The sequence below is a fragment of the Eubalaena glacialis genome, chromosome 17 (genome assembly GCF_028564815.1).
Source record: "Eubalaena glacialis isolate mEubGla1 chromosome 17, mEubGla1.1.hap2.+ XY, whole genome shotgun sequence".
Classification (NCBI taxonomy): Eukaryota; Metazoa; Chordata; class Mammalia; order Artiodactyla; family Balaenidae; genus Eubalaena; species Eubalaena glacialis.
The window spans coordinates 22,982,743-23,010,339 of record NC_083732.1 but is presented as its reverse complement, the minus strand read 5'-3'; the positions used below and the strand labels follow the sequence as shown (position 1 = coordinate 23,010,339).

The 27,597-nt window shown below is 33.4% G+C and overlaps 1 protein-coding gene across 1 annotated transcript in view; it reads right to left on the bottom strand.

Annotated features, from left to right (window-relative positions):
• The window catches only part of ZC2HC1A (zinc finger C2HC-type containing 1A), a 65,610-nt gene that overhangs the window by 25,962 nt on the left and 12,051 nt on the right, over window positions 1–27,597 (bottom strand). The window contains exons 2-5 of the mRNA XM_061171736.1: window positions 18,399–18,472; window positions 16,160–16,276; window positions 11,391–11,532; window positions 9,115–9,263 (exon numbers count right to left, since the gene is read on the bottom strand). Coding sequence (XP_061027719.1) covers window positions 9,115–9,263; window positions 11,391–11,532; window positions 16,160–16,276; window positions 18,399–18,472 — 482 coding nt within the window. The remainder of the gene's footprint in view (window positions 1–9,114; window positions 9,264–11,390; window positions 11,533–16,159; window positions 16,277–18,398; window positions 18,473–27,597) is intronic.

The following is a 27,597-nucleotide window of genomic DNA, read 5'->3' as shown; positions in this document are numbered from 1 at the left end:
ACGTTCATTTCTGATAAAATGGTAAAAGGTACTATTTGTACCAACCCTTCAACTAAAAAATTTAAAATGCTCAGGAAAGTATAAAAAATCATTTTAAAAGCACTGAATGTCAGATGAGAGGAAAAAGAACTGCCAGGCCAACACCATGTGAGACTGTAACAGGGTCTGGCCATCACATGGATTTGCTTTATGATTATGCATTACTAGATGGTACAGCAAACTAAAGCCAGTAATTTAATTTAATGTGTCTCCAGACTGGTAGTTACCTGGAAGAAACAAGTACAAATTTTCTCTGAAAAAGGCACTTCACAAGATTAATCCTCGTGAATAACATTTTAAGAGCAACAGCAGAAAATGGTCAATAATAATTACAAACATAATGATATAAGGAACCACGAATGAAAAAAGAAAGCAAGAACATATCCATAAAGGTCACATGACATAATTATCAGACACATAACATAAAACAATTATGCTTACTACATTCAAAGATATAAAAGGCGACTTTGAAAATATCAACAGGGAATTGGAAACTATAAAAAGTAACAGAAAATTAGAAAAATAGTCAACTTGAAGAAATTAAAAATACAATAACAGATTACAAATTCAATGGTGGAGAAATGAAGCAGCTGTATAATCCTCCTATAGATAATGATTTTAAAAAGAGGATTTAAAAAAAGGATTTTAAGAGATTGGAAATCATCCAAAAGCAGTCCTTCTGGAAACTGTGTATCTCTGGGTTTAATTTCAGGAAACGAGAAAGAGAAGGGAGGTGGAAGGGAAGGGGAAAGGGGAGACAAGGAAAGGAAAATGAAAACAGGAAAGCCCATATTCAGCAAAAAAAGTCAACAGAAACTGACTTCAAGTGGGCACAGATGTATAAGATTTTGTAATTAAGAATTTCAAAACAGTTATTATAAATATGTTCAAAAATTAAAGGAACATATACACAAGAATTAAAGGGAAATATGGTAACAGTGAATGAACATATAGGGAATCTCAACAGAGAAATGAAGGTAAAATATAGGCATTTTTTCAGATAACCAAAAACACAGAATTCATTGCCAGCAGATCTGTACTATTAGAAGGCTAAAGAAACTTATTCGGGCTGAAGGAAAATGGCAAAATATGGCAACAGAGATTTATAAAAAGAAATGAAGAGGTCTGGAAATGATAATGTATGAGTAAATACAAAATGCAGAGTATATACATGTATGCATAAATACAGTGTGTGCCTATATATGTATAAATATATGTTCACATATTATTTTCTCCTAATTTCTTTAAAAGACAGATTTTAAAGCAGTAAGTATAACACTTATAACAATACACATCAAGAGTATTGATGGCTTTATAATGTCTACAGAGTTTTACATATATACAACAATAGCACTAAGATTGGTGAGAGGTATATAAACATATCAATAGACAGGGTTAAGTTAAAGATGCATTTTGTTATTCCTAGAGTAACGATTTTACAAAATACAGAGACTTATGGCTAGAAAGCCAATAGAGAAAATAAAATGTCTTTTACTAAAACAAGAGAGGCAAGGAAGAAGTAACAGAGGAATAAAAACAAAAATAAAAAAAGACAAAGTAGAAAATAGCAACATAGCAGACCTAAACACAACATATCAATGATTACATTAAGTGTAAATGCCGAAACACTTCACCAAACAGGTTGAGGTTGTCAGATGGATTAAAGAAAATTATAGGCTGTCTACAGGAGATGCAAATCCACAAATTTAAGTTAAAGAATAGAAAGAAAATTAGGATAATTAAGCTGAAACAGCTATGTTATCGATGAAACAAATTTCAACACAAGGAATGTTGCTAAAGACAAAAAGGGACACTCCATATGATAAAAGAATCAATAAATACAGAAGATATTACATTTATAAATGTAAAACACATTTAATAATAAGAGAAATTCAAAATACTTGAAGCAAAAACTGGCAAAATTAATGAGAGATAGAAAAGCTCACAATCATAAAGATTTTAACACATTTCTCTTAGTAACTGATGGAATAAAAAGGCAAAAGAACATGGAAGATCTGAATGAAGCTACCAGCCACCTTACCTGACTGACATTTAAAAAACTTTATACCCAACAACTGCAGAATACACTCTGCTTTTCATATGCCATAGAACATTCATTAAAAGAGACCACATGCTAGGCAATTAAACAAATCCCAATAAGATAAAAATCTTACCAAATACATTCTCAGACCACAACAGAATTAAAACAACAACAACAAAACATCTAGAACAGCTCCAAACACAGTTGGCCCTCTGTATCCATGGGTTCTATATCCATTGGTTCCACATTTACAGGTTCCGAATCCATGGATTCAACCAACCACAGGTCAAAAAAAATTCCAAAAAGTTCCAAAAGCAAAACTTGAATTTGCCACATGCATACAACTATTTACATATCATTTATACTGTATTTACAACTATTTACATAGCATTTACATTGTATTAGATATTATAAGTAATCTAGAGATGATCTGATTAAAATATGTGGGAAGGATGTAGGCTATATGCAAACACTATGCAATTTTATAGAAGGGACTTATCCTTGGTGGGGCAGGGAGTGTGGAACCAATCCTCCAAGGATACCAAGGGATGATTGTATCTGGAAGTAAATGACTCATATTTGACTAGACTTTGAGTAAAAGAAGTCACAAATTTAAAAATGTTTTGAACTGAATAATAAAAAAAACACATTATTAAGATTTTTGAGATGTAGCTAAAGCAATGCTAGAGCAATAAAACCAAAAGCTGTTTCTTTGAAAAGACGTAATGAAATTGATAAATCTCTAAACAGAATAATCAAGGGAAAAAAACTAATCAGAGGGAAAAAAAGAGAATACAAAATACCTCTATTAGGAATGAAAAAGAGTATATCACTACAAATTTCTACATTAAGAAGTTAACACCCTAGGTCAATAAATCCAATTACATAAATTACTTAAGAGATACAAATTGCCCAAACTGACACCAAGAAGAAATGAAAATCTGAACAGCTTTATATCTACCCAAGAAAATGAGGTAGATGAAAAGCTCTGAAGAAAAAAAAGAAAAACCCATACCTAGATGGCTTCACTGGTGAATTTTAGCAAACATACACAATAGGAATAATACCAATACTGTAAAAGTCTACCAAAAAAGAATTTACAAAAACTCTTTCAGGAAATGGAGGAGGAAATAATTGCAAATCCATATGAGGCTAGCATTACCCTGATACCAAGACCAGCTAAAAACATCAAAAGAAGAGAACTACACACCAATATTTCTCACAAGCATAGAGGCAATAATTCTAAATTTTAGCATATCAAATCTAATAATTTATAAAAAGGGCAATAATTCTTAACAAAATAGAATTTATTCATGGAATGCAAAGTTGGTTTAACATCTGAAAATAAATAAGTACAATTCATCACATTAACAGAGTAAGACAAAAACTATGTTATTTCAATAGATAAAGAACATTCGACAGAATGCAAAATGCATTCTTGGTTTACAAAATAACTCTCAGCAATTAGAAAAGAACTTTCTCAGCCTGACAAAGGGCTTCAACAAAAATCCACAGCAACATCGTACTCAATGGTGAAAAACTGAATGGTTTTCACCTAAGAACAGGAAGAAGGCAACTATCTCACTCTCACAACTTTTACTCAACATTGGACTGAAAATTCTAGCTAGTGCAATAAATTATTACAGGGAAAAAAAGGCATACAGATTGAAGAGGAGGTAGTAAAACTGTCCTTATTTACAGATGACATGATTGTGTACATAGAAAAACCCTATGATATCTACAATAAGCTATTATAATTAATAAGAGAATTTAGCAAAATAGTAGGGTGCAAGATTAGAAACAATATAAAGATCAAACAAGATAAGGAAAACACTTTTGAAATAAATTTTTTTTTTCATCATAAGAAAAAAAATTCAGTAATCGTGTATGGTGATGGATGTTAACTAGACTTATTGTGGTGATCACTGTGTAATATAAACAAATATTGAGTCATTAGGTTGTACACCTGAAACTAATATAATGTTCTACATCAATTATATTCAATTAAAAAAAAGAACACCTAAATAAGCAAGAAATATAACAAATTCATGGACTGGACAATTCAATATTAAGATGTTAATTTTCCCCAAATGATTTATATATTTAATGTAATTTCAATCAAGCACTAGTAGACTTTTTTTGTAGAAATTAGCAAAACAATTCTAAAATTTATATAAAATGTAAACAACCTAGAATAACCAAAGTAATTTTAAAAAGAAAAAACAAGTTGAAGAATTTAGACTACATGATTTTAAGACTTATATGGTATAATATTTAGTATGGCAATAGTGTGGTATTGATAAAAGAACAGACATACAGATCAATGGAACAGAACAGTATGTCCTGAAACAGACCTAAAAATATACATTCAACTGATGATCAAACAAGGTGCTTAGGTCAATTCATTGGGTAAAGAAGTCTTTTCAACAAATGGTGCTGAAACAACAGATTATCCATATAGAAAAAAATTAACAATTGCCCTTTACTTCACATCACACAAATATTAGCTTGAAATAATCCACAGATCTAAATGTAAGAGCTAAAACTATAATATTTCTAGAAGACAAAGGAGAAAAATCTTTGCAAGCTTGGTAAGGGTAAAGATTCCTTAGAACCAAGAAGAAAAAACATCGTAAAAGAAATAATTTATGAATTAGACTTTATCAAATTTTTAAGCTTTTGCTTTTCAAAAGCCATCCTTAAAAAAAAAAAAGCCAAGACACAGAAGGGAAGAAAATATTGCTAATATACATTTGAGAAAAGACTGAGAATATTTAACACACGCTTTCATTCATAAGAGAACCTAAAAAAAGGACCAAAAAAACCTTCCAGGTATCTCACAAAAGACACAAATGACCAATAAGAACACAAAATGATACTAAAACTAATTGGTTTTCAAAGAAATGTAAGTTAAAATCACAACAATACACCACCATACACGCACTACAACAGCTAAAATGAAAAAGATTGATAATATTGAGTCTGGGAAAACCCAAGACAGTGAAGATATAAACTCAATCCCAGCTGATTCAATGCAATCCTAATCAAAAATTTAATAAAGGTGTGTATGTATGTGCACATGTGTACAATGACCTTAAAAAGATAATTTCAAATTTATGTGAAAATGCAAAGGACCAAAATTAGCTAAAACAACCTTAAAAAACACAAGGTAGGAGAAAAAGTTCTACCAGATATCAAGATTTATAAAGCTAAGAACAAAGCCAGAGGTATCATGCTCCCTGCCTTCAGACTATAATATAAAGCTACAGTAATCAAAATAGCATGGTACTGGCACAAAAATAAGACACCTAGATCAATGGAACAGAATAGAGAGCCCAGAAATAAACCCATGCAATTAATTTACAACAGGGAAGCAAGAATATACAAGGGTCAATTAATTGCTTTTCAAAAGCCATCCTTAAAAAATTAATTTACAACAGGGAAGCAAGAATATACAAGGGAGAAAAGACAGTCTGTTTAATTAAGTGGTGCTGAGAAAACTGGATGGCTACATATAAAAGAATGAGATTATAACATTTCCTCAAACCATATACAAAGATAAACTCAGAATGGATTAAGGACCTAAATGTAAGACCAGAAACCATAAAATTCCTAGAAGAGAAAACAGGCAGAACACTCTTTGACATAAGTCATAGCAATATTTTTTTTAGATCTGCCTACTAAGGCAAAGGAAATAAATGAAAAAATAAGTGAATGGGACCTAATTAAACCTAAGAGCTTTTGCAGAGCCAAGGGAAACCACTGACAAAACAAAAAGACAACCTACTGAGTGGGAGAAAATCATTTGCAAATGATGTGACTGATAAGGGATTAACATCCAAAATTTATAAACAGCTCATACAACTCAACATGAAGAAACCAAACCACCCAACTAAAAAATGGGCAGAAGACCTAAATAGACATTTTTCCAAAGAAGACAGAGATGGCCAACAGACACATGAAAAAATGCTCAACACTGCTAATTATCAGAGAAATGCAAATCAAAACTACAATGAGGTATCACCTCACTCCGGTCAGAATGGCTATCATCAAAAAGTCTACCAATAATAAATGCTGGAGAGAGTGTGGAGAAAAAGGAAACCTCCTACACTGTTGGTGGGAATGTAAATTGGTAGAGCCACTATGGAGAACAGTATGGAGGTTCCTTAAAAAACTAAAAATAGAGTTACCATGTGATCCTGCAATCCCACTCCTGGGCATATATCTGGAAAAGACGAAAACTAATTCAAAAATGTACATGCACCCCAATGTTCACTGAAGCACTATTTACAATAGCCAAGACATGGAAGCAACCTAAATGTCCACTGACAGATGAATGGATAAAGAAGATGTGGTATATATATATAATATATACACATAATGAAATATTACTCATCCATAAAACGGAATTAAATATTGCCACTTGCAGCAACATAAATGGACCTAGAGAATATCGTAGTAAGTGAAGTCAGAGAAAGACAAATACTGTATGATATCACTTATATGTGGAATCTAAAAAAAACAAACTAGTGAGTATAACAAAAAAGCAGACTCACACATATAGAGAACAAACTAGTGGTCACCAGTGGAGTGAGAGAAGGCAGGAGGGGCAAAATAGGCATAAGGGATTAAGAGATACAACCTACTATGTATAAAATAAAAAAGCAACAAGGATATATTGTACAGCACAGGGAAATATAGCCATTATTATGAAATAAATTTAAATGAAGTATAATCTGTAAAAATACTGAATCACTATGCTATATACCTGAAACTAATGTAATATTGTAAACCCACTATACTTCAATTAAAAAAAATTTCATAAAGCTATAGTAAATAAAAATATTATTGTGGTCTGGGGACTATATAAAAAGGCAAAAATTGATTATATGTAAAGTCAAAATAGTGACTACTTCATGGGTGCTGGGGGCTAGGAGTGAGAGAACATTACATTCTGGGAGTGAAACACTAGTGGAAGCTTTTGTAAGACTAACAATATTCTATTTCTCAACTTTCTTGTGGTTATGCATGTATTTATGTTTTGTGCTTTTTTTTCTATGTGTATAATTTACAAAAAAAATAACGGGAAAATTGTAAGAAAAAATCAGAATAAAAGTGTTGTAAAAAATAAGAGCTTAGAGATAAATATTTAAAATGTTAACTATGTTGATAACTTTTAAAATATATGTATTTCTCAAATTTTCCATAAAGAATAGGAGTCCCTTTAATAATCAGAAAAAAATTTATTAAAAATTGCACATCATCTTTCCAGACTTAAAACTTCATTACTTTAGAATAAGTAGGGTAAGAATCAATCAGAATACTGATTTGGAAATCAGAATATGATTTCCTATCAGAATATGATTAGGAAAATTCCTAAATCATAAAATACTTATCGTATTGCTTTAAACTCATAAGGTAACTCAGCCTAGCCTAATCTGATGAAAGAGTACTGCAGGATCTAAATTATGCATGAGTTATTTCAAAATAATTTGTTTTTAAAATAACAAGACATGTAATTTAGCATACATTAGATGATATTTTTGGTTTGCTATGTCTTCATGGGTCTACTTTAATACAACCATGCCTGAATTTGATAAAATTCCTAGTGAAGAAGAATTATGAGAGCTTAACTGAACGGTAGAACTTCTTGTTTTTACCTATAGAAACCTGACCTTCACTGTTTGTATCATTATTTTGATTAGAGCAGGGTCAAAAAGTGGGCTGTAATCAGGCCAGATTACAGTTGCTAAATATGACAAGGAAGCATTTAAGCATGTTTAGGAAAAGTACTCTACTTAGTTTACTAATGTAGATCCAGTACCAGGTACAGTGTCTGGTTCAAAGTGAGTACTCAAAAACTTCTTGAATGAATACAGATGAGAAAATATGGGGTCAGACTGAAATAAATATATATGACTAGGCATGGTATCAGAACTGATAAAATTTAAGGTGGGAACTTAAAAACTACTTGGATTTTACATTTACGAATCATTTGGCACCAAGTTGCTGGAATACACACATTCTATTGTATTTCCTTTGCTCTACTATTTTATTCTTAAAACAAAACAAAATCCTACTGATGTTCTTAACTGTTCAAAAGATATACATTGTTTGCCATCTGTTTTGGAAATTCTTCTAAATGAGTTTTCTTCGCTATTCTTTCCCCACAATGATGATAGTAATAATGATATGCTCCATTTCCAATATTAACAAAAATTCAATAGGAGGATTCTCTCAAGGAGGTCTCAATTGCAATGTGGTCTTTTAATCCAATATTTTATTCATAAGTAACAAAAAAATAGATTTGATTATTTATTGTTTGCTAAGTTTACAGTACTAAAAAAAAAAGTTTACAAAGGAAAGCTTTGTGAAAAATAAAATTTGCTTAAAAGTATGATATTGTCAAAGTTTTTATGTAACAATATGCTTCAAGAAAAACAATAGTAGTGTAAAAATAAATTTAATATAACAAAATCCTTATATGGTTTATGGTTCTCTAAGTGCTTTCACATACATCATTTCATTTGCTTCTCACTATAGTTATGTAGATTACCAGTTCACAGATGAAGAAATGAAGGCTTACATACATTAATGTCATTTGCCTAAAAGTTCAAAAGTAGAAGTCTGGATGTGACCCCATGTTTTCATTCCCTCAAATGTGTTACTCATATATAACATGGAAACATTCACGACTTACATGATTTTCAAATGTGGATTTTTATTGCCACTTTCTCACTCATCTAACTCCTCTAGTTTCCTCTGAATCTGCTGCATCTATTTTAAACTAATTTTCTCCCTTTTTTCCTAATACCTCTTTAAATCTGTATATTTTTAAGTCTTTACTAACTCAAGTCCACTTCAAATTTTCTTCTCAACTAGCCATTCAAATTTCTTACTAAATCCCTAAACAGTAATATATAAATTTTAGCAGGTGAGAAAACTGTAGTTAAATGTTCTGTAAAGAATAAACACAAAACGGTGAACTTAAAGTCATTTTCTCATTTATTTGTAGAAATGACTACAATGATTACCTGTGTCCGAGAAGTCGATTTTCCTTTGGTATCAGTAGAAAATTTGCCTTTATTACTAATACGTGCTGCCTGTTCTTTACAGAAATTTATATGTCTATCAGCTGCATTTTCATTAAATCTCCTCTGGCAATACGGACACTGAATATAATCTAAAACAGAAAAAAGTAACATAATACTTGAAATGGGACATAAAGAGTTATAAGTTTTATGAACAGTAACTCAAGACATATAACATAAATAACAATTGCTAAGCAAAAACTCTCATTTTCTTATAACCACCCAACCTGACTTATCTAAACTTAGTAAAGACATTTAAGAAAAAAGTATGCTAGTATATGATAAACTACAATTTTCTCCCAGCTTAGAATCAAATTTGAGGGGGAAAAAAAGATAAATCGTCCCTACATAAAAATGAATAAGTAAAGGAAAAATGTTAATTATTTTTTGCTTCTATATTACCATATGTTTTCATCACAAATATATATTTTCATAAGGTAGACTAGGTTAAATAGTTAATAACACATTACATTAAATAAAAATTCACATAAAATAAAAATTTAAAATTTGGGCTCATCTGTTAAAATCTTTCAATTAGAGGAAAGCTGTCAAGAAATAATTTAATAGACTTTATACAGTTTTATTTTCTCTTAGAGATCCCAACAGATGGAATAAGTAATAAAAATATATCTCCTTAACATAATTAATTCAAATTTAAGAAACAGCAAATGTTGCAGATTATATATTCTCCCCAAATGCAATATATAGTACAAACAAAACTTCTTACAAAATAAATCTTAAAGTTATCCCAGAAAGAACGAAATTTTATAGCACTGTGAAAGATTTCAACTCTATGAGATACAGAGAAGAAATAAATATAACAACTTAGCAGTGTCAAAAAAAAATCTTCAATTTATTTCAACAGGTTTACTTTTTGAGATGGAGCTTGCCCTTTAGAATTTACACTCATCTGAATCTCAGAAATTTGTCCTGCTAACTAGTGAAATAGGTCTAAAATCTCTAATAACAAAGAAGTTGTTCTGTCAGGACTAAGCGATCAAAAAATTTCTGAAGTCCAAATTATCCTGAAGAACTGCCCCCTGTCCCCGCTCTGACTTATGTAAACATGAGAAATATAGCTGTGTTGAATAAGATGCAATATACAAATACCTCTAAAACAAAGAGAGAATTCAACTTCATGGGGAAAATTAAGGTAGAAATAGAAGAGACGCAAACCCAAACGGAACATTCCAGAAATACTCATAGCATTAAAGTTAATTACTAAGACTCAAACAGGAGTTGGCAAACAAGGGCCCATGGGCCAAATCCAGCCTGCCTGTGGCATGTTTCTGGAACACAGCCACATTCATTCATTTACATATTTTCTGTGGCTGATTTCTTGCAACAGTGGCAGAGTTGAGGAGTTGAAACAGAGACCTTACGGACTGCAAAACCTAAGATATTAACTATTGGTCCTTTATAGAAATTGTTTATCAATCTCTCCTCTACAATAAAATGTTATAAAGGATCATACCTAACTTTCTCTTTACTAAGAAATTAATCCCAACTTAGAATACTAACACAATTTTAATGCAGCTAACTTGTTATATTAAAATAACTACCCCTTGAGGCTACCCCATTAACCACTGTCAAAATGTCAACGGTGCTATTTTAAATCTTTCATTATCTCAATTATCTCATATTTGGTTGCCAGCATCTTGCCTTGCTTTGGCGAACAATAAACAAGAAATTTTTACCCACCCAATGAAGAAAATATAAAAATACATGAATTTAGGGCATAATCTAGGTATATCTGTCTATATGGTGGTTACCCCACTAGAACAATACATTTTTAGAAGCAAAATTATGATTTTTTTTTCCCTTCCCAGATTGGAAGATACCAAAGAATCAGGCAACATAATTATCTGAATCTTACTGAATGACTACATTTCAATCGACATTATCCATGATTAAAATATTTCCTGGAATATTAACATTTAATAGTTACTACAATAATTTTTAAATGATATTAAATGCTTTATAAAGTATTGAGATAAAAAGATAATGCATTTCTATGTTCAACACTGATGTGTCTTTATAAGCCTAAATGCCTGGATTGTCACCATTATTTTATAGGAAAACTTTTAAAGATCATGCTTCATTAGGTTCAATTATTATAAGTTAAGTTTAATAATATCTTAAAATTTATAAGAAATCTATCAATACTATCGATATTTTCTTCCCACATGAACAATTTGTGTCAACAATATGACATATACCAGGATCGTAAGAAGGTGGAGGAGGGGGAGGAAGTTTGCCACCCTCTTTAAGGGCCTGACCAAGGCCTTTAGCTGCTCTTATGGTGGCTATGAACTCTTCATGCTTTCTTCTCCAATTAGATGGCTTCTTTGGTGGTTCAGGCTGCCAACAAATTAAAAAGACAAACAAGAAACAGTTTCAAAACAATTTTTAATAAATTAAAATAAAACTCAAGAAAATGCCATATTATTTTAAATGTTCCCTCATCAGGAGTCCTTAAATGATCTCCCTCCCAAATTTATAATTTTAAAAAGAAACTTTAGGCAACTAAATTATATGCAATTTTTAAAATACAATTGTAATTGTGACAGACACTGCTAAACTGCCTCCTGTAGGTGTTACAAACACTTAAGCCACCACTAAGAGTGTATTTCCTTATTTTCCCATAGTTTCTCCAACATAGTATGATACTAAACTTCTGGTTTTTTAACTGATTAGAGAGGTGAAAAATAGTTCTCTCTGTGATTTTAACTGCCTTTTTTCCTATAATGAGTGAGAGCGAACATCTTTTCATATCATAAAGAATCATTTCTATTGTCTTTTCTGTGAACTGTTTATTAGCCTGGTCAACGTATCTATTGGGTTATTGGCCTTTTTTTTTTTTTTTAACAATTTCTAGTAATTCTTTATAGGAGACTAGCCCCACCCCTCCCCCACAATACATCTCTTTTAACCTTGTTTAAGGGTCTTCCGATATGCAGAATTATTCTTAAATGTAGTTTAACTTACTTCTTCTTTTATAGTCTCCAGATCTGCAGTCAGTTAGCAAGGCCCAATCTCACACTAAGGTAAAATAAAATTTTTCCATGTTTCTACCTAGAACCATTCTTAAATCATTTATTCATTTGGAATTTATCCTGATTTATGACATATGGACTCTATTTTCTGTTTTTTTAACATGGCTATGTGGTTATCTCACCATCCTTTATTAACTTTTCTCCCCAGTGAATTGAGAGAACACCTTTATCATATTCTCTTTGGCATTTGGGTCTATTTCTGAATTCTCTGTTGTACTGTTCTGACTATATGTGTGTCAGTACCCGTGTTTTAAATATTGAGATTTTATAATAATATTTTAATATCCACTAAGGTAACCCTACTTTATTCTGCTTTTCTTTCAATCTTTTCTGGTTATTCTTATATGTGTATTTTTCCATATGAACTTTAGATTCAGCTTATTTTTTTAAACTACATTTTAACTGGAAAAATTAAACTTTACATTCATAAACAACTTAAGGAACTTAAGGACTCTATTTTGCTAAGTCTACCTATCCAAGAATGAGATATATTTCCATTTGAAGAAGTGTTCGTTTGTGTCAGTGGTTTTTTAAAGTAGTCTTTGTGGAAGTCTTGCACCTTCATTATTATAAGGTTTATTCCTAAATATTTTATATTTCGTGTTGTTCTTTTATAAGGGTCTTTTAATCATTTTTATATTTCAAGGAGTTGTTTGTTGAAATATGAAACCTGATAATTTCTGTATATTAACATTACATCTCATTACTTCACTGATTTCTCTTATTGTTTGTAGTAATTTTCAGTTGATCCTCTTGGGTTTTCCAGGTATATCATCACCTAATAATGATAGTTTTACCCCCTCTTTTCCAATTCCTATGCATCTAATTTCTTGTTATTATTTAACTCTATTGACTAGCACTTACTGTATTGGTTGGAGCTTAATCTTGTTCCTGACTTTAATGGAACTACCTCTAAGTATCTTTCCATTAAACATAATGCTGGCTTGTGTGCTACAAAGAAATTTATTTTGTCATAATATTGAAATATCTGATTATTCCTATTATGTGTTTGTTTTTTAAATCAAGAATATTATGTTGAGCCAACAAAGTCAAAAGATTGTTCTTTAAAAACACTAATAAGGCAAGACTAATCTAGAAAAAAAGAGAAAACAAAAATTACCAAGGAATGGAAAACAGTTCTTACAAACATGAGAAAGAAAAGAAGATATTATTAAAAAACTTTATGGTAATACATGTGACATTTAAGATGAAATGGATAATATCCTTGACAAACACCACAAAACAGATACCAGAAACAGAAAAATTATAATAGTCTTATATTTATTTTTTAAAATGAACCTATTATTAAAAGACCCACAAAGAAAACTCCTGGCCCAGATGCCTTTACTGTTGAGTACTTGCAGACATTTAAGGAAGAAACAGCACCAATCTTTTTAAAACTCTTTCAAAAATAGAAAACAAGAGAACAACCTTCCAACTAGTCCTATGAGAGCAACAAAACTGATGAAAAGAAAAATCACAGGCCACTTTTCTCACGAATATAGATGCAAAAATCTTAACTAAATGAAAGCAGATTTAGATGTTTGAGATGACTGACTCTTTAGAGTTTCTTACTTTATAGTGAGATTCCTGATCACAACATTCATCTGCTCCACAGTGAGTATTACTAATTTTTGCTGCTCTCGTCTACCTTTTCTTCGCAGAGTATTATTATATATATTATTATATTAATGCTTAGCTAATGTTTTTTATTCCCCATCATTGAATGAGTTAGGTTTTCCTGGTACAGCTATTTACAAGAGGTTCTGGGAGAAAGGAGCGGCCCAGGGTAGCTTTCTAGGCTACACAAAACAGTTCTCTTCTCTGATGTACCAGATACAGATACAAATAAGGCCTCTGTGTGTGATTACACAGACATTCCTCTTCTGCTTCTCTAAAATAGTATGTGTCCAGGAGGCCTGCTGCTGCCATCCATACTTCCCTCAGTTCTTACACTAACCACTTGCAAAATAGGACACAGCCCTTTTAAAGTGGGCCCCTCACCTTCAGAAAGGGTATTTTCTTTTCCATTAGTGCTTTCTGAGAGCCTCTGCTCGGGCCTCTTCAACTCTCTGTGCCTCTTCTCCCCACTTCCTCCCTCCTGGCTTTTGTCCAATTTCAGCCAGGCTCATTCCAGTTTCGGCTCATTCCAAGTTCCTGCAGCTCACCCCAGTTACTGCCTTGGCTGTGATAAACAAGAGATATATACTTCCAGATAAGACCCCTCATCTTTAAGGAGTCACCTTTAAGGGTGAGTAGACCCTTCCCCTTTAAGGTGGCAGGTTCCCAGATTCTGGGCCATGGGCTCCCCAGCAACTTCCTGCCCTTCCTCTATGGGTAGCTTCTCCTGGATCTCAGTTGTTCTGGGCAGCTCTAACATATATTTTGTCGTCCCTGCATTATGCCTGCCTTTCTCCAAAAATGGAGCTTGTATTTGCTTTGCTCCACTCTGCCTGTGACTTTGTAGGAGTTCCTTGATACAAGTAAAGATACTGAGAACTACACCATGATGTTCAAAATCTTCTAACACACTGCTTCTCCAAGCAACATGCATATGACTCACCCAAAGATTTTGTTAAAATGCAGGTTCTAATTCAGTATGCTGGGTGGGACCTGAGATTCTGCATTTCTAACAAGTTTCCAAATACTGCTGATGTAACTGCTCTATGGACCACACTTTAAGGAGCAAGAAAATAAAACTACTTAATGTAAAGTAATGGTTTTTACTTTACTTTTTCCTAAAGATTAATTTTTTTAAGCATACAAACCTCCCTTAAAGAAACAAGATAAATAACATTTACTGAGAGATCACCATGGATAAACTTAATTCCCCTAATAATTCCACAAGATAGATACTACCACTAATACCTCCATTTTACAGACGAACGGAAGTATAGATTAAGTAACTCACCCAACACAACAAAGTAGCAGAGCCAGGGTTAAATCCAGGCAGTCTGAATCTTGAGCCAGCTTTCAAACCCACTATGCTATACCAAGATTTAATTAATTTATCTAAGCTAATTAAAGCTAATACAATCATACATCTGGCAGGTTACCAAGAAAAACTTTAAATAATAATTTATGTACCTTATTCAAGCTTCTCCATCCTTCCCTTAAATATTCATAAACTGAAAAACAAAGATGAACTGACTTTTCTGTTATCAAAGGATTTTATTAGTAAGATTAATTGCCCCATAGGGAAATGTTTTCCTGTACCACTGGGAAAAGTTATTACCACTGAAAGTAGTTTGTTTCAAAAACCTATTTAAATCAGGTACTCAAATTTTGACTATTACACTGAAATAACTCTTTAAAACTATGTCCGACAAAGCATTTATGTGATTTATTCTTAGCAAATAACATATCATGACAGGTGGTACTGAGGAGAGATTAGCATAGGAGATTCATTGCTTTTAGTTACAAAGAAGAAAATAAGCTGACAATGACCATATGTGAACAACTGAGCAACGGATAAAACTTTTCCCCAGAAAGCATAATAAGATGATAAATGCTGACAAATCAATCAGTCAAGATAATATTTATTATGCTAAGATGTTTGTAACTAACAGCTTTCCTTTCGTATACTACAGGGATTACACTACTGGTAATAGTGTAACATATTGAGACATAAACCTAATTATAGCTGAAGTAATTAATGACTCACAATGAATGTATAAGAACTTCTCAGTTATTTCCAGCCTATAGCTAAGCAATTGGCTCTCCAATGCTACAAAAACCTCCCTGTAATAGTTGGACAGTACTTTGGTCTCCCTTTTGTTGAAATTCAAAATAAACAAGTTTCTGATCACTTCTAAACTGAGAACATGACACAGAATTCTGCTTATTCTTCAATCTTAGTATAATAGATTATTATAATTTTTTCATTACACGTAGCAGCAAGGTTCATACTGTTCACAAGGTCATATAATTACCCTAGGTTTAAGAGGTTTTACTGTTGGAATATCAGTTCCTTCAGCTCTTTGTCTGCTTGAATCAAAAGTCTTCCGTTTTTTAGTGGCAGTTTTCTGGCAAATAGGTCCATGTTTTTTCTGTCAAGATGAGGAAATACAACATGTCATTTTCTTTTCTACAAAAAGATTATAAAACTTTAAATTGTCATTTGAGACCAGTTTAAAAACCTGAAAGATGAAATAAATAATAATCCATAAATAAGAAATGTTTTAGCTAAAATTGTTGAAAAATATAGGTAACGCATGTTACAAGTTATCTTCCTAACAACAAGAAAGTATCGATAAATACTCTCCCAAAATTTTTTTAAAAGTTTTTAATAGTCTCCTGGTTTTTACACTGCTAAGAATAAGGAAACTAATGTAAGCAAGTCAAAGCTACTGAAGTGGGAAAAAAGTTACCTTTATTACTAAATACTTGAAAATAGATACTAGAAAAAGGAATGTAAATGGAAAACACATTAGCATTAGCATTACAAAAGCTAACATAATAATAATAGTTGGGATTACTCAAGTTAACAAAATAGTAGTTTGTTAACATAGAATATAGGACAAGGTGGTCAGGTTTGTGTCCTTACTCCACTATCATCCCTTCCCCCTCTCTGGAACTCAAATTTTCCACCTTTTTTTTACCAAGGATTTTTCTTGTGCTACCTAGTGTTCCACTCCTACAGTTTTTGGGTGGGGGGATGGGGGTTTGTTGTTGCTGTTGCTGTTTTAATATGGCTGCCAGCTCATTCAGTCATTCATATATTCATTTTAAAGACATTACAATGGAAGCTCTCTTAACTGACCTCAAATTAACCTACTGGATAAATAATAATTCTCCTTCCCCTAAATAAAACATGTTGACTAATAACATAGAGGATACTAAATGCCCTTTTTTTCTTTTGTATTTTGATAAACAATAAACAAGTCAGAACTGTTAAACTTTATCTGGGAAAATAGGAACCTCAGAACTGGCTGATTCAATGTTACGGAGCCTCTAATATTTTCAATACACAACTGTTTTACATACTTGTTTTTGGATATCGTTCTGACAAACACAATAACTGTAACTATTAGAATAAAATCTCTTAAATATTAAATTAAAAAAAAAAAAAAGGATGGCTAACGGGCGACTTTCTAGAGATGTCTGTTCTCACATTGCGCTGTATATGTCAAAAGTATGTAGTGCCTGTTCCCAAAACTGATGTATACAAATTGTAGTTGTTATCGTGATTATATCATTTAATTAAATATTAAATAAATACATAAATGAGGGCCAAAAAAAGGCAAATTTTTCCCTGTGAAAACTCAGCTTAATGCTTTGAAAATGGTTTGAAAAATAGTTAATTAATAACAACAAAAAAATTGATGAATTAAGCGTGGGCAAGAAAGGTTTAAGAAAGAAAGCTGTTAATATTTAACAGGAGTCTGCAGTCAGGTGGACATTTTGGGTCATTAATTCCTCACTGCTTTAAAGAAAAACTGGAAACAATGAGAGGATGCAAAATAAAATGTAGCAAAACTCTAATCAGCAGACCCATACTCAAAGAAAAATCTTTATTCCACATCAAAATATTAATAAATACATATTTATATTCGAAGTTACATAAGGCATATTGACTTTCTTATTCTCTATTTAGCTAGAGATTTTATATTAAAATCAGTTAAATGTGCTTCTATTTGTATACACTAAGCATCTAAAGAATGCATAATATATCTTAGGTGCACTTTTAACTAAAATATTTTTTCCTTTGGAATATTTCAAACATACATAAGAATTGACAGAATAGTGTAATTAGCTCCATTTACTCATCCCTGCCTCAACAATTACCAACATTTTACCAATCTTGTTTCATCTATCCCGGTCCCAGCACTTTTTCCTGAAGTTTAAAGAAAATCCCAGACATCATAGCTTTCTTCTTCTTTAAATACATTATTTCTAACAGTATTTCTAAGAGTTTATTTTGGTTTTATTTTTGTTAATAGTCCCACAAAGGGAGAAACACTTTAATAGTTTAACAGAGAGGAGTTTTGAAGACCAATCAAACTCTGAAGGAAAGAGAGCACTCTGGAAGAATGACAAAGATGGAACTGATACTCTAGAGCAATGAATACTAGCCAGTATCTCTTTAAATTATTCCAAAGGTTCTTTCCATTGTCCTGAAGTATTAAACAATTAAAGATCTACCAAACTCCAAAGGAAAAAGGTACTCACTAATGCCACTGGAAAGAATGTTCTTCCACAAATCTTGCAAGGTAACAATTCTCCAACTTGGACACTTCCATTTGCTAAAATCGAAAAGAATGTAGTCAATATATTCAGTGGCTCAAATTGTGAAACTTCCAAATTTTAATGTCTTCTCTTAGTTTCATATGTAAGTTGTCAGTTCTTGTGAAAAATGTCGTGTCATTTTGAAATAAGTAACATCATCAATTAAAATGGGCAGAAGACTTAAAGTTATCAGTGGTCAAAAAGGCAAATGCCAAATACAGAATTCATAATTTAAGGAGAACCAAACTGATAATGTTGGAAATATCTGGTTTTCTTCTATTTTAACCAAATCAATTTGTCTCTTAATTTATAGGCTGTCTCTATTGTAAATTACTGAAGTTTAAAAACCAAATTTATCTGAAGGTTAAATACATTATTTATCTTCAAAGCATTAAAAAATAATATTGGTGGCTAGTGGAATGGAGAAGTTGAGTAGGAAAACCCTGAGCTCACCTCCTTCCATGGGCACAACAAAATTACAACTATTTACAGAACAACTATCATGATGAGAACAACCTAAAGACTAGCAGAAAAGATCTTCCACAACTAAAGATATAAAGAAGGATCCACAATGAGACAAGAGAGGCAGAGACATGGTACAGTCAAGACCCACACCCCCAGGTAGGCTACCCACAAACATGAGGATAATCACAATTGCAGAGGTTTTCCCCAAGGAGCAAGGGGTCCAAGCCCCATTTTGGACTCCCCAACCCGGGGGGTCCTACAATGAGAAGATGAGACTTCGGGGCTTACTTTCGGGAGACCCAGAGGGCTGTGGGGAATAAAGACTCCATTGTTAGAGGGCACACAGAAAATTTACATGCTCCAAGACCCAGAGCAGAAGCAGTCATTTTAAACTGGCCTGGGTCAGACACACATGCTGATCTTGGAGAGCTTCCCAGAGAGGAGGAGGCATGTGGGACTCACCCTGGGGACACAGACCCTGATGACAGCCATTTTTTGGAGCTCATTCTACCATGAGGAATGCTCGTGCTGGCAAGAAACATTATGGAGTCCTCCCTCTAGCTTCGTAGTGCAAGGACCCAGCCCTACCCACCAGCCAGTCTGCAACAGTCCTTGGGGCCCACAGGCCAAGCAGCTAACCGTGGGGGCATAGCTTCACTCAACAGCAGGCTGGCAATGACTACAGGCACCTTGATTCCCCCAGCCACCCAGGGACCCAGCCCTGCCACCAGAGAAGCCAGGACCCAACTCCACCCACCAGAGGGCTGGCACTAACTCCAGAACCTGGCCTCACCCACCAATGGGCAGGCACCAATCACTGGACTCCCTTGGCCCCAGTGCTGCCGATCAGTGGACAGACCATCTGTGAGACACCTTCAGCCAGCCACACCAGGATCCAGCTCTGCCCACCAGTGGACCAGTACTAGCCTTGGGACCCCTAAGCCTTCACAATCAGCCACCTTGTGACCTGGCCCTACCTACCAGCAGCTGTCAGCATCCACAAAGGCAGAGCCTGGCAACCAATCAGACCAGGGGCCATCCATGCCTACTAGACCACCAACAGAAATCAGCCCACCACAACAGAAGGGCCCATGAAACCCACATAGGGGACATTCCTGGAACATAAAGCTCTGGTGACCAAAGGGAAGTGAGCTGCTGGGATGCACAGGACCTTTCCTATAAAAGACCACTTCAACAAGATCAAGAAATGTAACCAACCTACCAAATACATAGAAATAAAAACAGCAAGTTAGGCAAATGAGGTGACAGAAGAATTTGTTCCAAACAAAGGAATAAGATAAAACACCAGAAGAATTAAGTGAAGTGGAACTAAGGAACTTACCCAATAAAGAGTTCAAGGTAATGATCATAAAAATGCTCAAAGAACTTGGGAGAAGAATGGAAAAACACAGTAAGAGGTTTAACAAAGAGTTATAAAATATAAAGAACAAAACAGAGCTGAAGACAACAATAAGTGAAATAAAAACATACTAGAAGGAATCAACAGTAGATTAGATGGTACGGAAGAATGGATCAGCAAGCTGGAAGACAGTAGTAGAAATCACTCAAGCTGAAGAGAAAAAAAAAGAGTTTAAAAAATGAGGACAGTTCAAGGGACCTTTGAGACAACACTAAGCAAACTAACATTTGCATTACAGGGGTTCCAAAAGGAAAAGGGGAGGCAGAGAACATATTTGAAGACGTAATGGCTGAAAACTTCCCTAACCTGGGAAAGGAAACAGATATACAAGTCTAGGAAGCACAGACAGTTCCAAAAAGGATCTACCCAAAACCAACCACACCAAAAAAACATCGTAATTAAAATGGCTAAAATTAAAAACAGAGTATTAAAAGCAGCAAGGGAAAAGCAACTAGTTACATACAAGGGAACTTCCATAAGACTATTAGCTGACTTTTCAGTAGAAACCCTGCAGACCAGAAGGGAATATCATGATACATTTAAAGTGATGAAAGGAAAAAAACCTACAACCAAGAATGCTCTACCCAGGAAAGCTATCATTCAGAAAGATAAGATAAAGAGTCTTGCAGACAAGCAAAAGCTAAAAAGGGGCTTCCCTGGTGGCACAATGGTTAAGAATCCACCTGCCAATGCAGGGGACATGGGTTTGAGCCCTCGTCCAGTAAGATCCCACATGCCATGGAGCAACTAAGCCCGTGTGCCACAACTGCTGAGTCTGCGCTCTAGAGCCCGCAAGCCACAACTACTGAAGCCCGTGCGCCTACAGCCCATGCTCCGCAACAAGAGAAGCCACTGCAATGAGAAGCCCGCACACCACAAATAAGAGTAGCCCCTGCTCACCGTGACTAGAGAAAAGCCCGCGTGCAGCAAGACCCAACACAGCCAAAAATAAAATAAATAAAATAAAATAAATAAATTTTAAGTATTAAAAGCTAAAAAAGTTCAGTACCACACAACCAGCTTTACAAGAAATGAAAAGGCGCTTCTCTAAGTGAAAAAGAAAAAGCCACAACTAGAAATATGAAAGTTATGAAAGGTAAAATCTCATTGGTAAAAGCAAATACACTGTAAAGGTAGTAGACCAACCACTTATAAAGCTAGTAGAAAGGTTAAAAGACAAAACTAGTAAAATCTTCTATACACAAAATAAGTAGTTAAGAAATACCCAAAAGATGTAGACTATGATGTCAAAAACATTAAACATAGAAGGGGAGTAAAAACTCAGGGTTGCTAAAATACATTCAAACTTAAGAGGACATCACATCAACTTAAAATAATCACATATATATTGATTGCTATATATAAACCTCCTGGTAACCAAACTAAAAATCTATAACAGATACAAACACAAAAAACTGAAAGAAATCTAAACATAATATTAAAGACAGTCATCAAATCACAAGGAATGAGAGCAAAAGAAGAAGAAAGGAATAACAACAACAACAAAACTACAAACTAAACCTGAAAACAATTAATTAACAAATGGCAATAAGTACATACCTATCAACAATTACACTTAAAGTGTATATGGACACAGAGTACTCCAATCAAAAGACATAGGGTGGCTCAATGGATACAAAAACAAGACCTGTATATATGCTAATCAAGAGATTCAGTCCAGATCTAAAGGAACACAGAGACTGAAAGTGAGGGAATGGACAAAGGTATTCCATGCAAATGGAAATTTAAAAAAAACCAAGGTAGCAATACTTATATCGGACAAAGTAGACTTTAAAACAATGACTGTAACAAGAGACAAAGTAGGACTTTACCTAATAATAAATGGATCAATCCAAGAAAAAGCTATAACAATTGTAAATATATATGCACTCAACATAGATGCACCTAAAGACATAAAGCAAATATTAACAAACAAAAAGGGAGAAATGGACAGCAACACAATAACAGTAGGGAACTTTAACACCCCACTTACATCAATGAACAGATCATCCAGAGAGAAAATCAATACAGAAACACTAGTCTTAAACAACACATTAGACCAGATGGTCTTAATAAATATAGAATATTCCATCCAAAAGCATCAGAATAGACATTCTTTTCAAGTGCACATGGAACATTCTCTAGTATAGATCACATGGTAGGCCACAAAACAAGTCTCAGTGAATTTGAGAAGATTGAAATCATATCAAGAAACTTTTCAGGCACATGCTATGAGACCAGAAATCAACTACAAGGAAAAAAAAACTGCAGAAAAACCCATAAACATGTGGAACTAAACAACCAATGGGTCACTGAAGAAATCAAAGAAGAAATCAAAACAATAACTGGAGACAAATGAAAATGAAAAACTCAATGATCCAAAATCTCTAGGTTTCAGCAAAAGCAGTTCTAAGAGGGAAGTTTATAGCAATACAAACCTACCTCAGGAAACAGGAAAAATCTCAAATAAACAACCTAGCCTTATACCTAAAGGAACTAGAGAAAGAAGAACAAACAAAACCCAAACTTACAAGAAATCATAAAGAATATAGAAATAAATAAAATAGAGACTAAAAATAATAGAAAATGTCAATTAAAATAAGAGCTGGTTCCTTGAAAAGCTAAACAAAATTGATAAGCCTTCAGCTAAACTCATCAAGAAAAAAAAGAGAGAGGGCTCAAATTAAAAAAAAAATCAGAAATGGAAGTGGAGAAGTTACACTTAACACCATGCAAATACAAAGGATCATAAGAGATTACCATGAACAATTATACGCCAATAAAATGGACAAGTTAGAAGATATGGACAAATTCCTAGAAATATACAATACCCCAAGACTGAATCAGTGCTCATCCAGAGAGGAATGTATAAATGACACACGTGTGCACGCACACGCACACACACACGAATACTACTCAGCCCTAAAAAATGAAATCTTATCATTTGTGACAAAATGGATGGAACTAGAGGGTATTATGCTACGTGAAGTAAGACAGAGAAAGACAAATACTGTATAATTTAACTTATATGTGGAATCTAAAAAACAAATGAACAAACTTAAAACTGAAACACAGTCACAGACACAGAGAACAAACAGGTAGTTGCCAAGGGAGAGGGATGGGCGGAGGGCAGGGGGGAGGAAATAGGTGAGGGAGATTAAGACAAACAAACTTCCAGTTACAAAATAAATGAGTCACAAGTATGAAATGTACAGTGTGGAAAATATAGTCAATAATAATGTAATATCTTTGTATGGTGACAGATGATAACTAGACTTATCATGGTGATCATTTTGAAATGTAGAGAAGCATCGAATTACTAAATTGTGTACCAGGAACAAAAATAATTTTGTAGTCAAATATACTTCCTAAACAAACTCATAGAAAAAGAGATCAGATTTGTGGCTACCCGGGGGGGAGGATGGGAAACTGGATGAACATCATCAAAAGGTACAAATTTCCAGTAATGAGATAAACAAGTACTAGAGATGTAATATACAATATGATAAAGATAATTAACACTGTTCTACGTTGTATATAAAGTTAAGAGATTGGATCCTAGGAGTTTCTCATCACAAGGAAAAAAAAAGTTTTTTTTCCTTTTATTGTGGTAATTTATTGTGGTAATCATTTCATGATGTATATAAATCAAATCAGTATGCTGTACACCTTACACAGTGCTCTATGTCAATTATATATATAAAACTGGAAGAAAAAAATAAGATAAAAACAGGTGCTACAATTTGGGATGATGAAAACGTTCTGGGGATGGATAGTGATGATAGTTGCACAACAATGTGAATGTACTTAATACCATTGAATTGTACACTTAAAACTGGTTAAAATGGTAAATTTTTTGTTATGTCTATTTTTCCACAATACAACATTTTTTTAAACTAAAAAAAAAAAAAAGTAAGAACTAACCCTGGAGATCAGTGAGGTGTCTTCCTGATATGATTAGGGAGTCTAGAATAAAAAGAATGTTGTCCTCCCCGAAAACAGAAGTATTAGGCTTTAAGGAAAAGATCACCTAGTTACTACGCATTATGTGAATTGTTCATTATTTTATACATATAATATTATGTTAAGATTCACTGGACCAACAAATTGAGATAATCTGACCTTATGGGCACAACTGATTGAACAAGGAAGAAGTAACTGCAACTTTTACAAAATCAGAAGTTAATGCATCTATCATATACTTGCACATAACAAATTTCGTCACACATATACACACAGAAACTACATTCTTTGGGATCCTACATAACTAAGTCAATTTGTCATTTTATTATCTAGCCAAACATCACACCTAAATTTATTTCCATACCTGTAATTTTCATAAAAATGACAAAAATCCTTATATCTTCTGCTGAATTTCAGACAAGTAAAAAAACATTTTCTTTTAGAAGTAACAAACTCATGAAAAAAGTACGATTATGGACTTCATGTAATGTGTTGTTCCAAGGCATTTAGTGAGTCCACAGAAAACTTATCAGGAGAATCAAAAAAGACATTGGTGGGAACACAATCAAACAGTAACAGAAGAATTGTTTTGTTCTCTCATTCTCCAAGTACTCTACTGCACTGTTTCAGTGGTAGATAGATGGAGGCCAAAGTCTGTATGGTGGTGGGTAAGCTGTGAACACTACAAAAGCAAAACTAAGATTTGCCTGATTTGTCCTTTCCAATAGCAAAGACGAAGTTATTTAGGGAGAGAGAGCAAAGCAACTTCATTTATCTGGATCACTTAATTCCATTAACTATCCAAAAAGTTGAAGCAGTTGCTGGATGGAATCCATTAGGTATATGAAGATTAGAAGATTATGTCTTCATAATGACTATATTATTAGAAGATTATGTCTTCATAACTACTGTCAAAGTGATACCACATACTGCATAATCTATTAGGCTTACCTATTTATAGTTTTCATGTCTTCCTTTAAATTCCAAACAATAATTTAAAAATTTATCCATAAAAAATGTTGAAAAGTACCACTATGTTACTTGCTTAAAAGTATATTTCAGTATTTCCTTGTTAAACAGATAACAAAGCAAAATCTTACAAAAAAATTAACTATTGAGAAAAATCAATTCAGCACATGGAAATAATGTGAGTGTCTACTTGAGTACCTACTATCAATACTTGCCAAGCATGTACCAAGTAACAGTGACACAAGGGTGGAGTCACACAATCTTTGCTTCATAAAGCCAACAGTCTACAATGATTTACTTCTTCACTATATCTAAGAACCAAATCATCTTCCTTTTTTCTTAATACAAAAGCTTAAAACTTAATATAACAGCAACTAGAATACTAACATAAAATAAAATCCAACTCCTGGGATTAATTCCTACAAGTCATCAAACATGTTCAGATTGTTTTTAAAGGAAAAGAAAATTATTATCGCTACAAGGCATAAAAAAGAGAAAACAGCATTAAAGAGAAAACATTTAAAAACAATTATCACAGAAAAAATTTTTTTAAGTTATTACTTTATTCAAAATAAAATAAATAAATAAATTTACAGTTTCCTCTTATAGAGTATAGCCCTATAATCCACAAAATATGTCATGTGTGTTGGTATCAACATCCCCTGAAAAGAACTTCTACCGACAGGTAACGATAAGCAGCTTAGGGTTTAGAGTCACACCACCACATTTTGTTCTTATGGCATTCATTAAAAGACATGAGAGTGTAGTAGAAAAGGCACTGGAATTTGTCTCATACTATCTAAGTTCACGTCCCAGCTCTGTCACTTAGAGCTATGACTTGCTGGGCAAGATATTTAACCTAAGGTTCACATTCCTCTTGTATAAAATAAGAAAGTTAGATTAAATGAACTATGTGGCCCGCTTATACCTCTATTATGCCATAATAAATATAGCATATTTATTTAATAAAATCTACCTTAAGACCACCATTAATAAGAAAAGTAAATGATGATAAGACACCTCCCTTACTGATGTTATATTAAAAAAAAAAAAAAAGTTGGTCACATACAAGAATGATTAAACCAATTGACCAATTGTGGACGGTAGAATGAATGTTTCAGGTAGTGTGCAGGATGCTGAGGAAATCACTTCCACTTGTCTGTATACAGAACTGAGAATCTGCGAGGACCTATAGCAAAGAACATGATGTCTCTCTCCTTGTTGGAAAAGTTTTCACTATATGAACTACAAGAAAATGTGTGACTAATCATATAGGTAGCCTTAAGTTTAACATCTGTTAAATGAGGATAACATCCGCTCAATCTACCTTAAAATTTAAGAGGATCAACTGAGATGTTATATATAAAAATGTTTCACAACCAATGAAATAAAAAATACTACTCTCCAGGGCATGCAGGCAAACTCCACTACTTTCTCCTGAGTGGCGAATGCTAGAGAATTGTGCGGCTTATAAAAATACAGTAGAGAGAGATGATATTCACTGTTGAAAGAAGCACTCAAACTGATGGACAGAACCAAGTGAATAAGTATTTAATATTCTAAAACTTTAAAGAAGCCAACCTCTCCTTACAAAATTTTTTTTTAATTAATTAATTAATTTATTTATTTTTGGCTGTGTTGGGTCTTCGTTTCTGTGCGAGGGCTTTCTCTAGTTGCGGCAAGCGGGGGCCACTCTTCATCGCGGTGCGCGGGCCTCTCACTATCGCGGCCTCTCTTGTTGCGGAGCACAGGCTCCAGACGCGCAGGCTCAGTAGTTGTGGCTCACGGGCCCAGTTGCTCCGCGGCATGTGGGATCTTCCCAGACCAGGGCTCGAACCCGTGTTCCCTGCATTAGCAGGCAGATTCCCAACCACTGTGCCACCAGGGAAGCCCTCTCCTTACAAAATTTATCCTGTACATACTGTTGATTCTGTTATGAGTTACTGTATTGAGTAATTTCAAAATCTGCATGATAATAAGGCTTAAAATGGTATCTTTATATAATACTATTATACAGGTGATGTGAAAAAATATGCTCTTATCTAAAATAGTTATGACATTCTAAAATGTATATATTTAAGAAATAGTAGAGAACATTTCCAAAAGAAAAATCTTGGAAATCAAGAACAATTCTGGGCTCTGTGTTTCATGTCTATTCCTTCACCACTGGTCACTGCTTATCTGAAACTAACCTTTAAAACTCAACAAACCTCTCTTTTGAAGTACACGGCACCTGTTTTACTACTTTCTTCCTACAATCCTTTTTTAAAACCTAATTACTTCCAGGTCAACAATCTCTAATATCTCACAAGATATTCCTTTTCA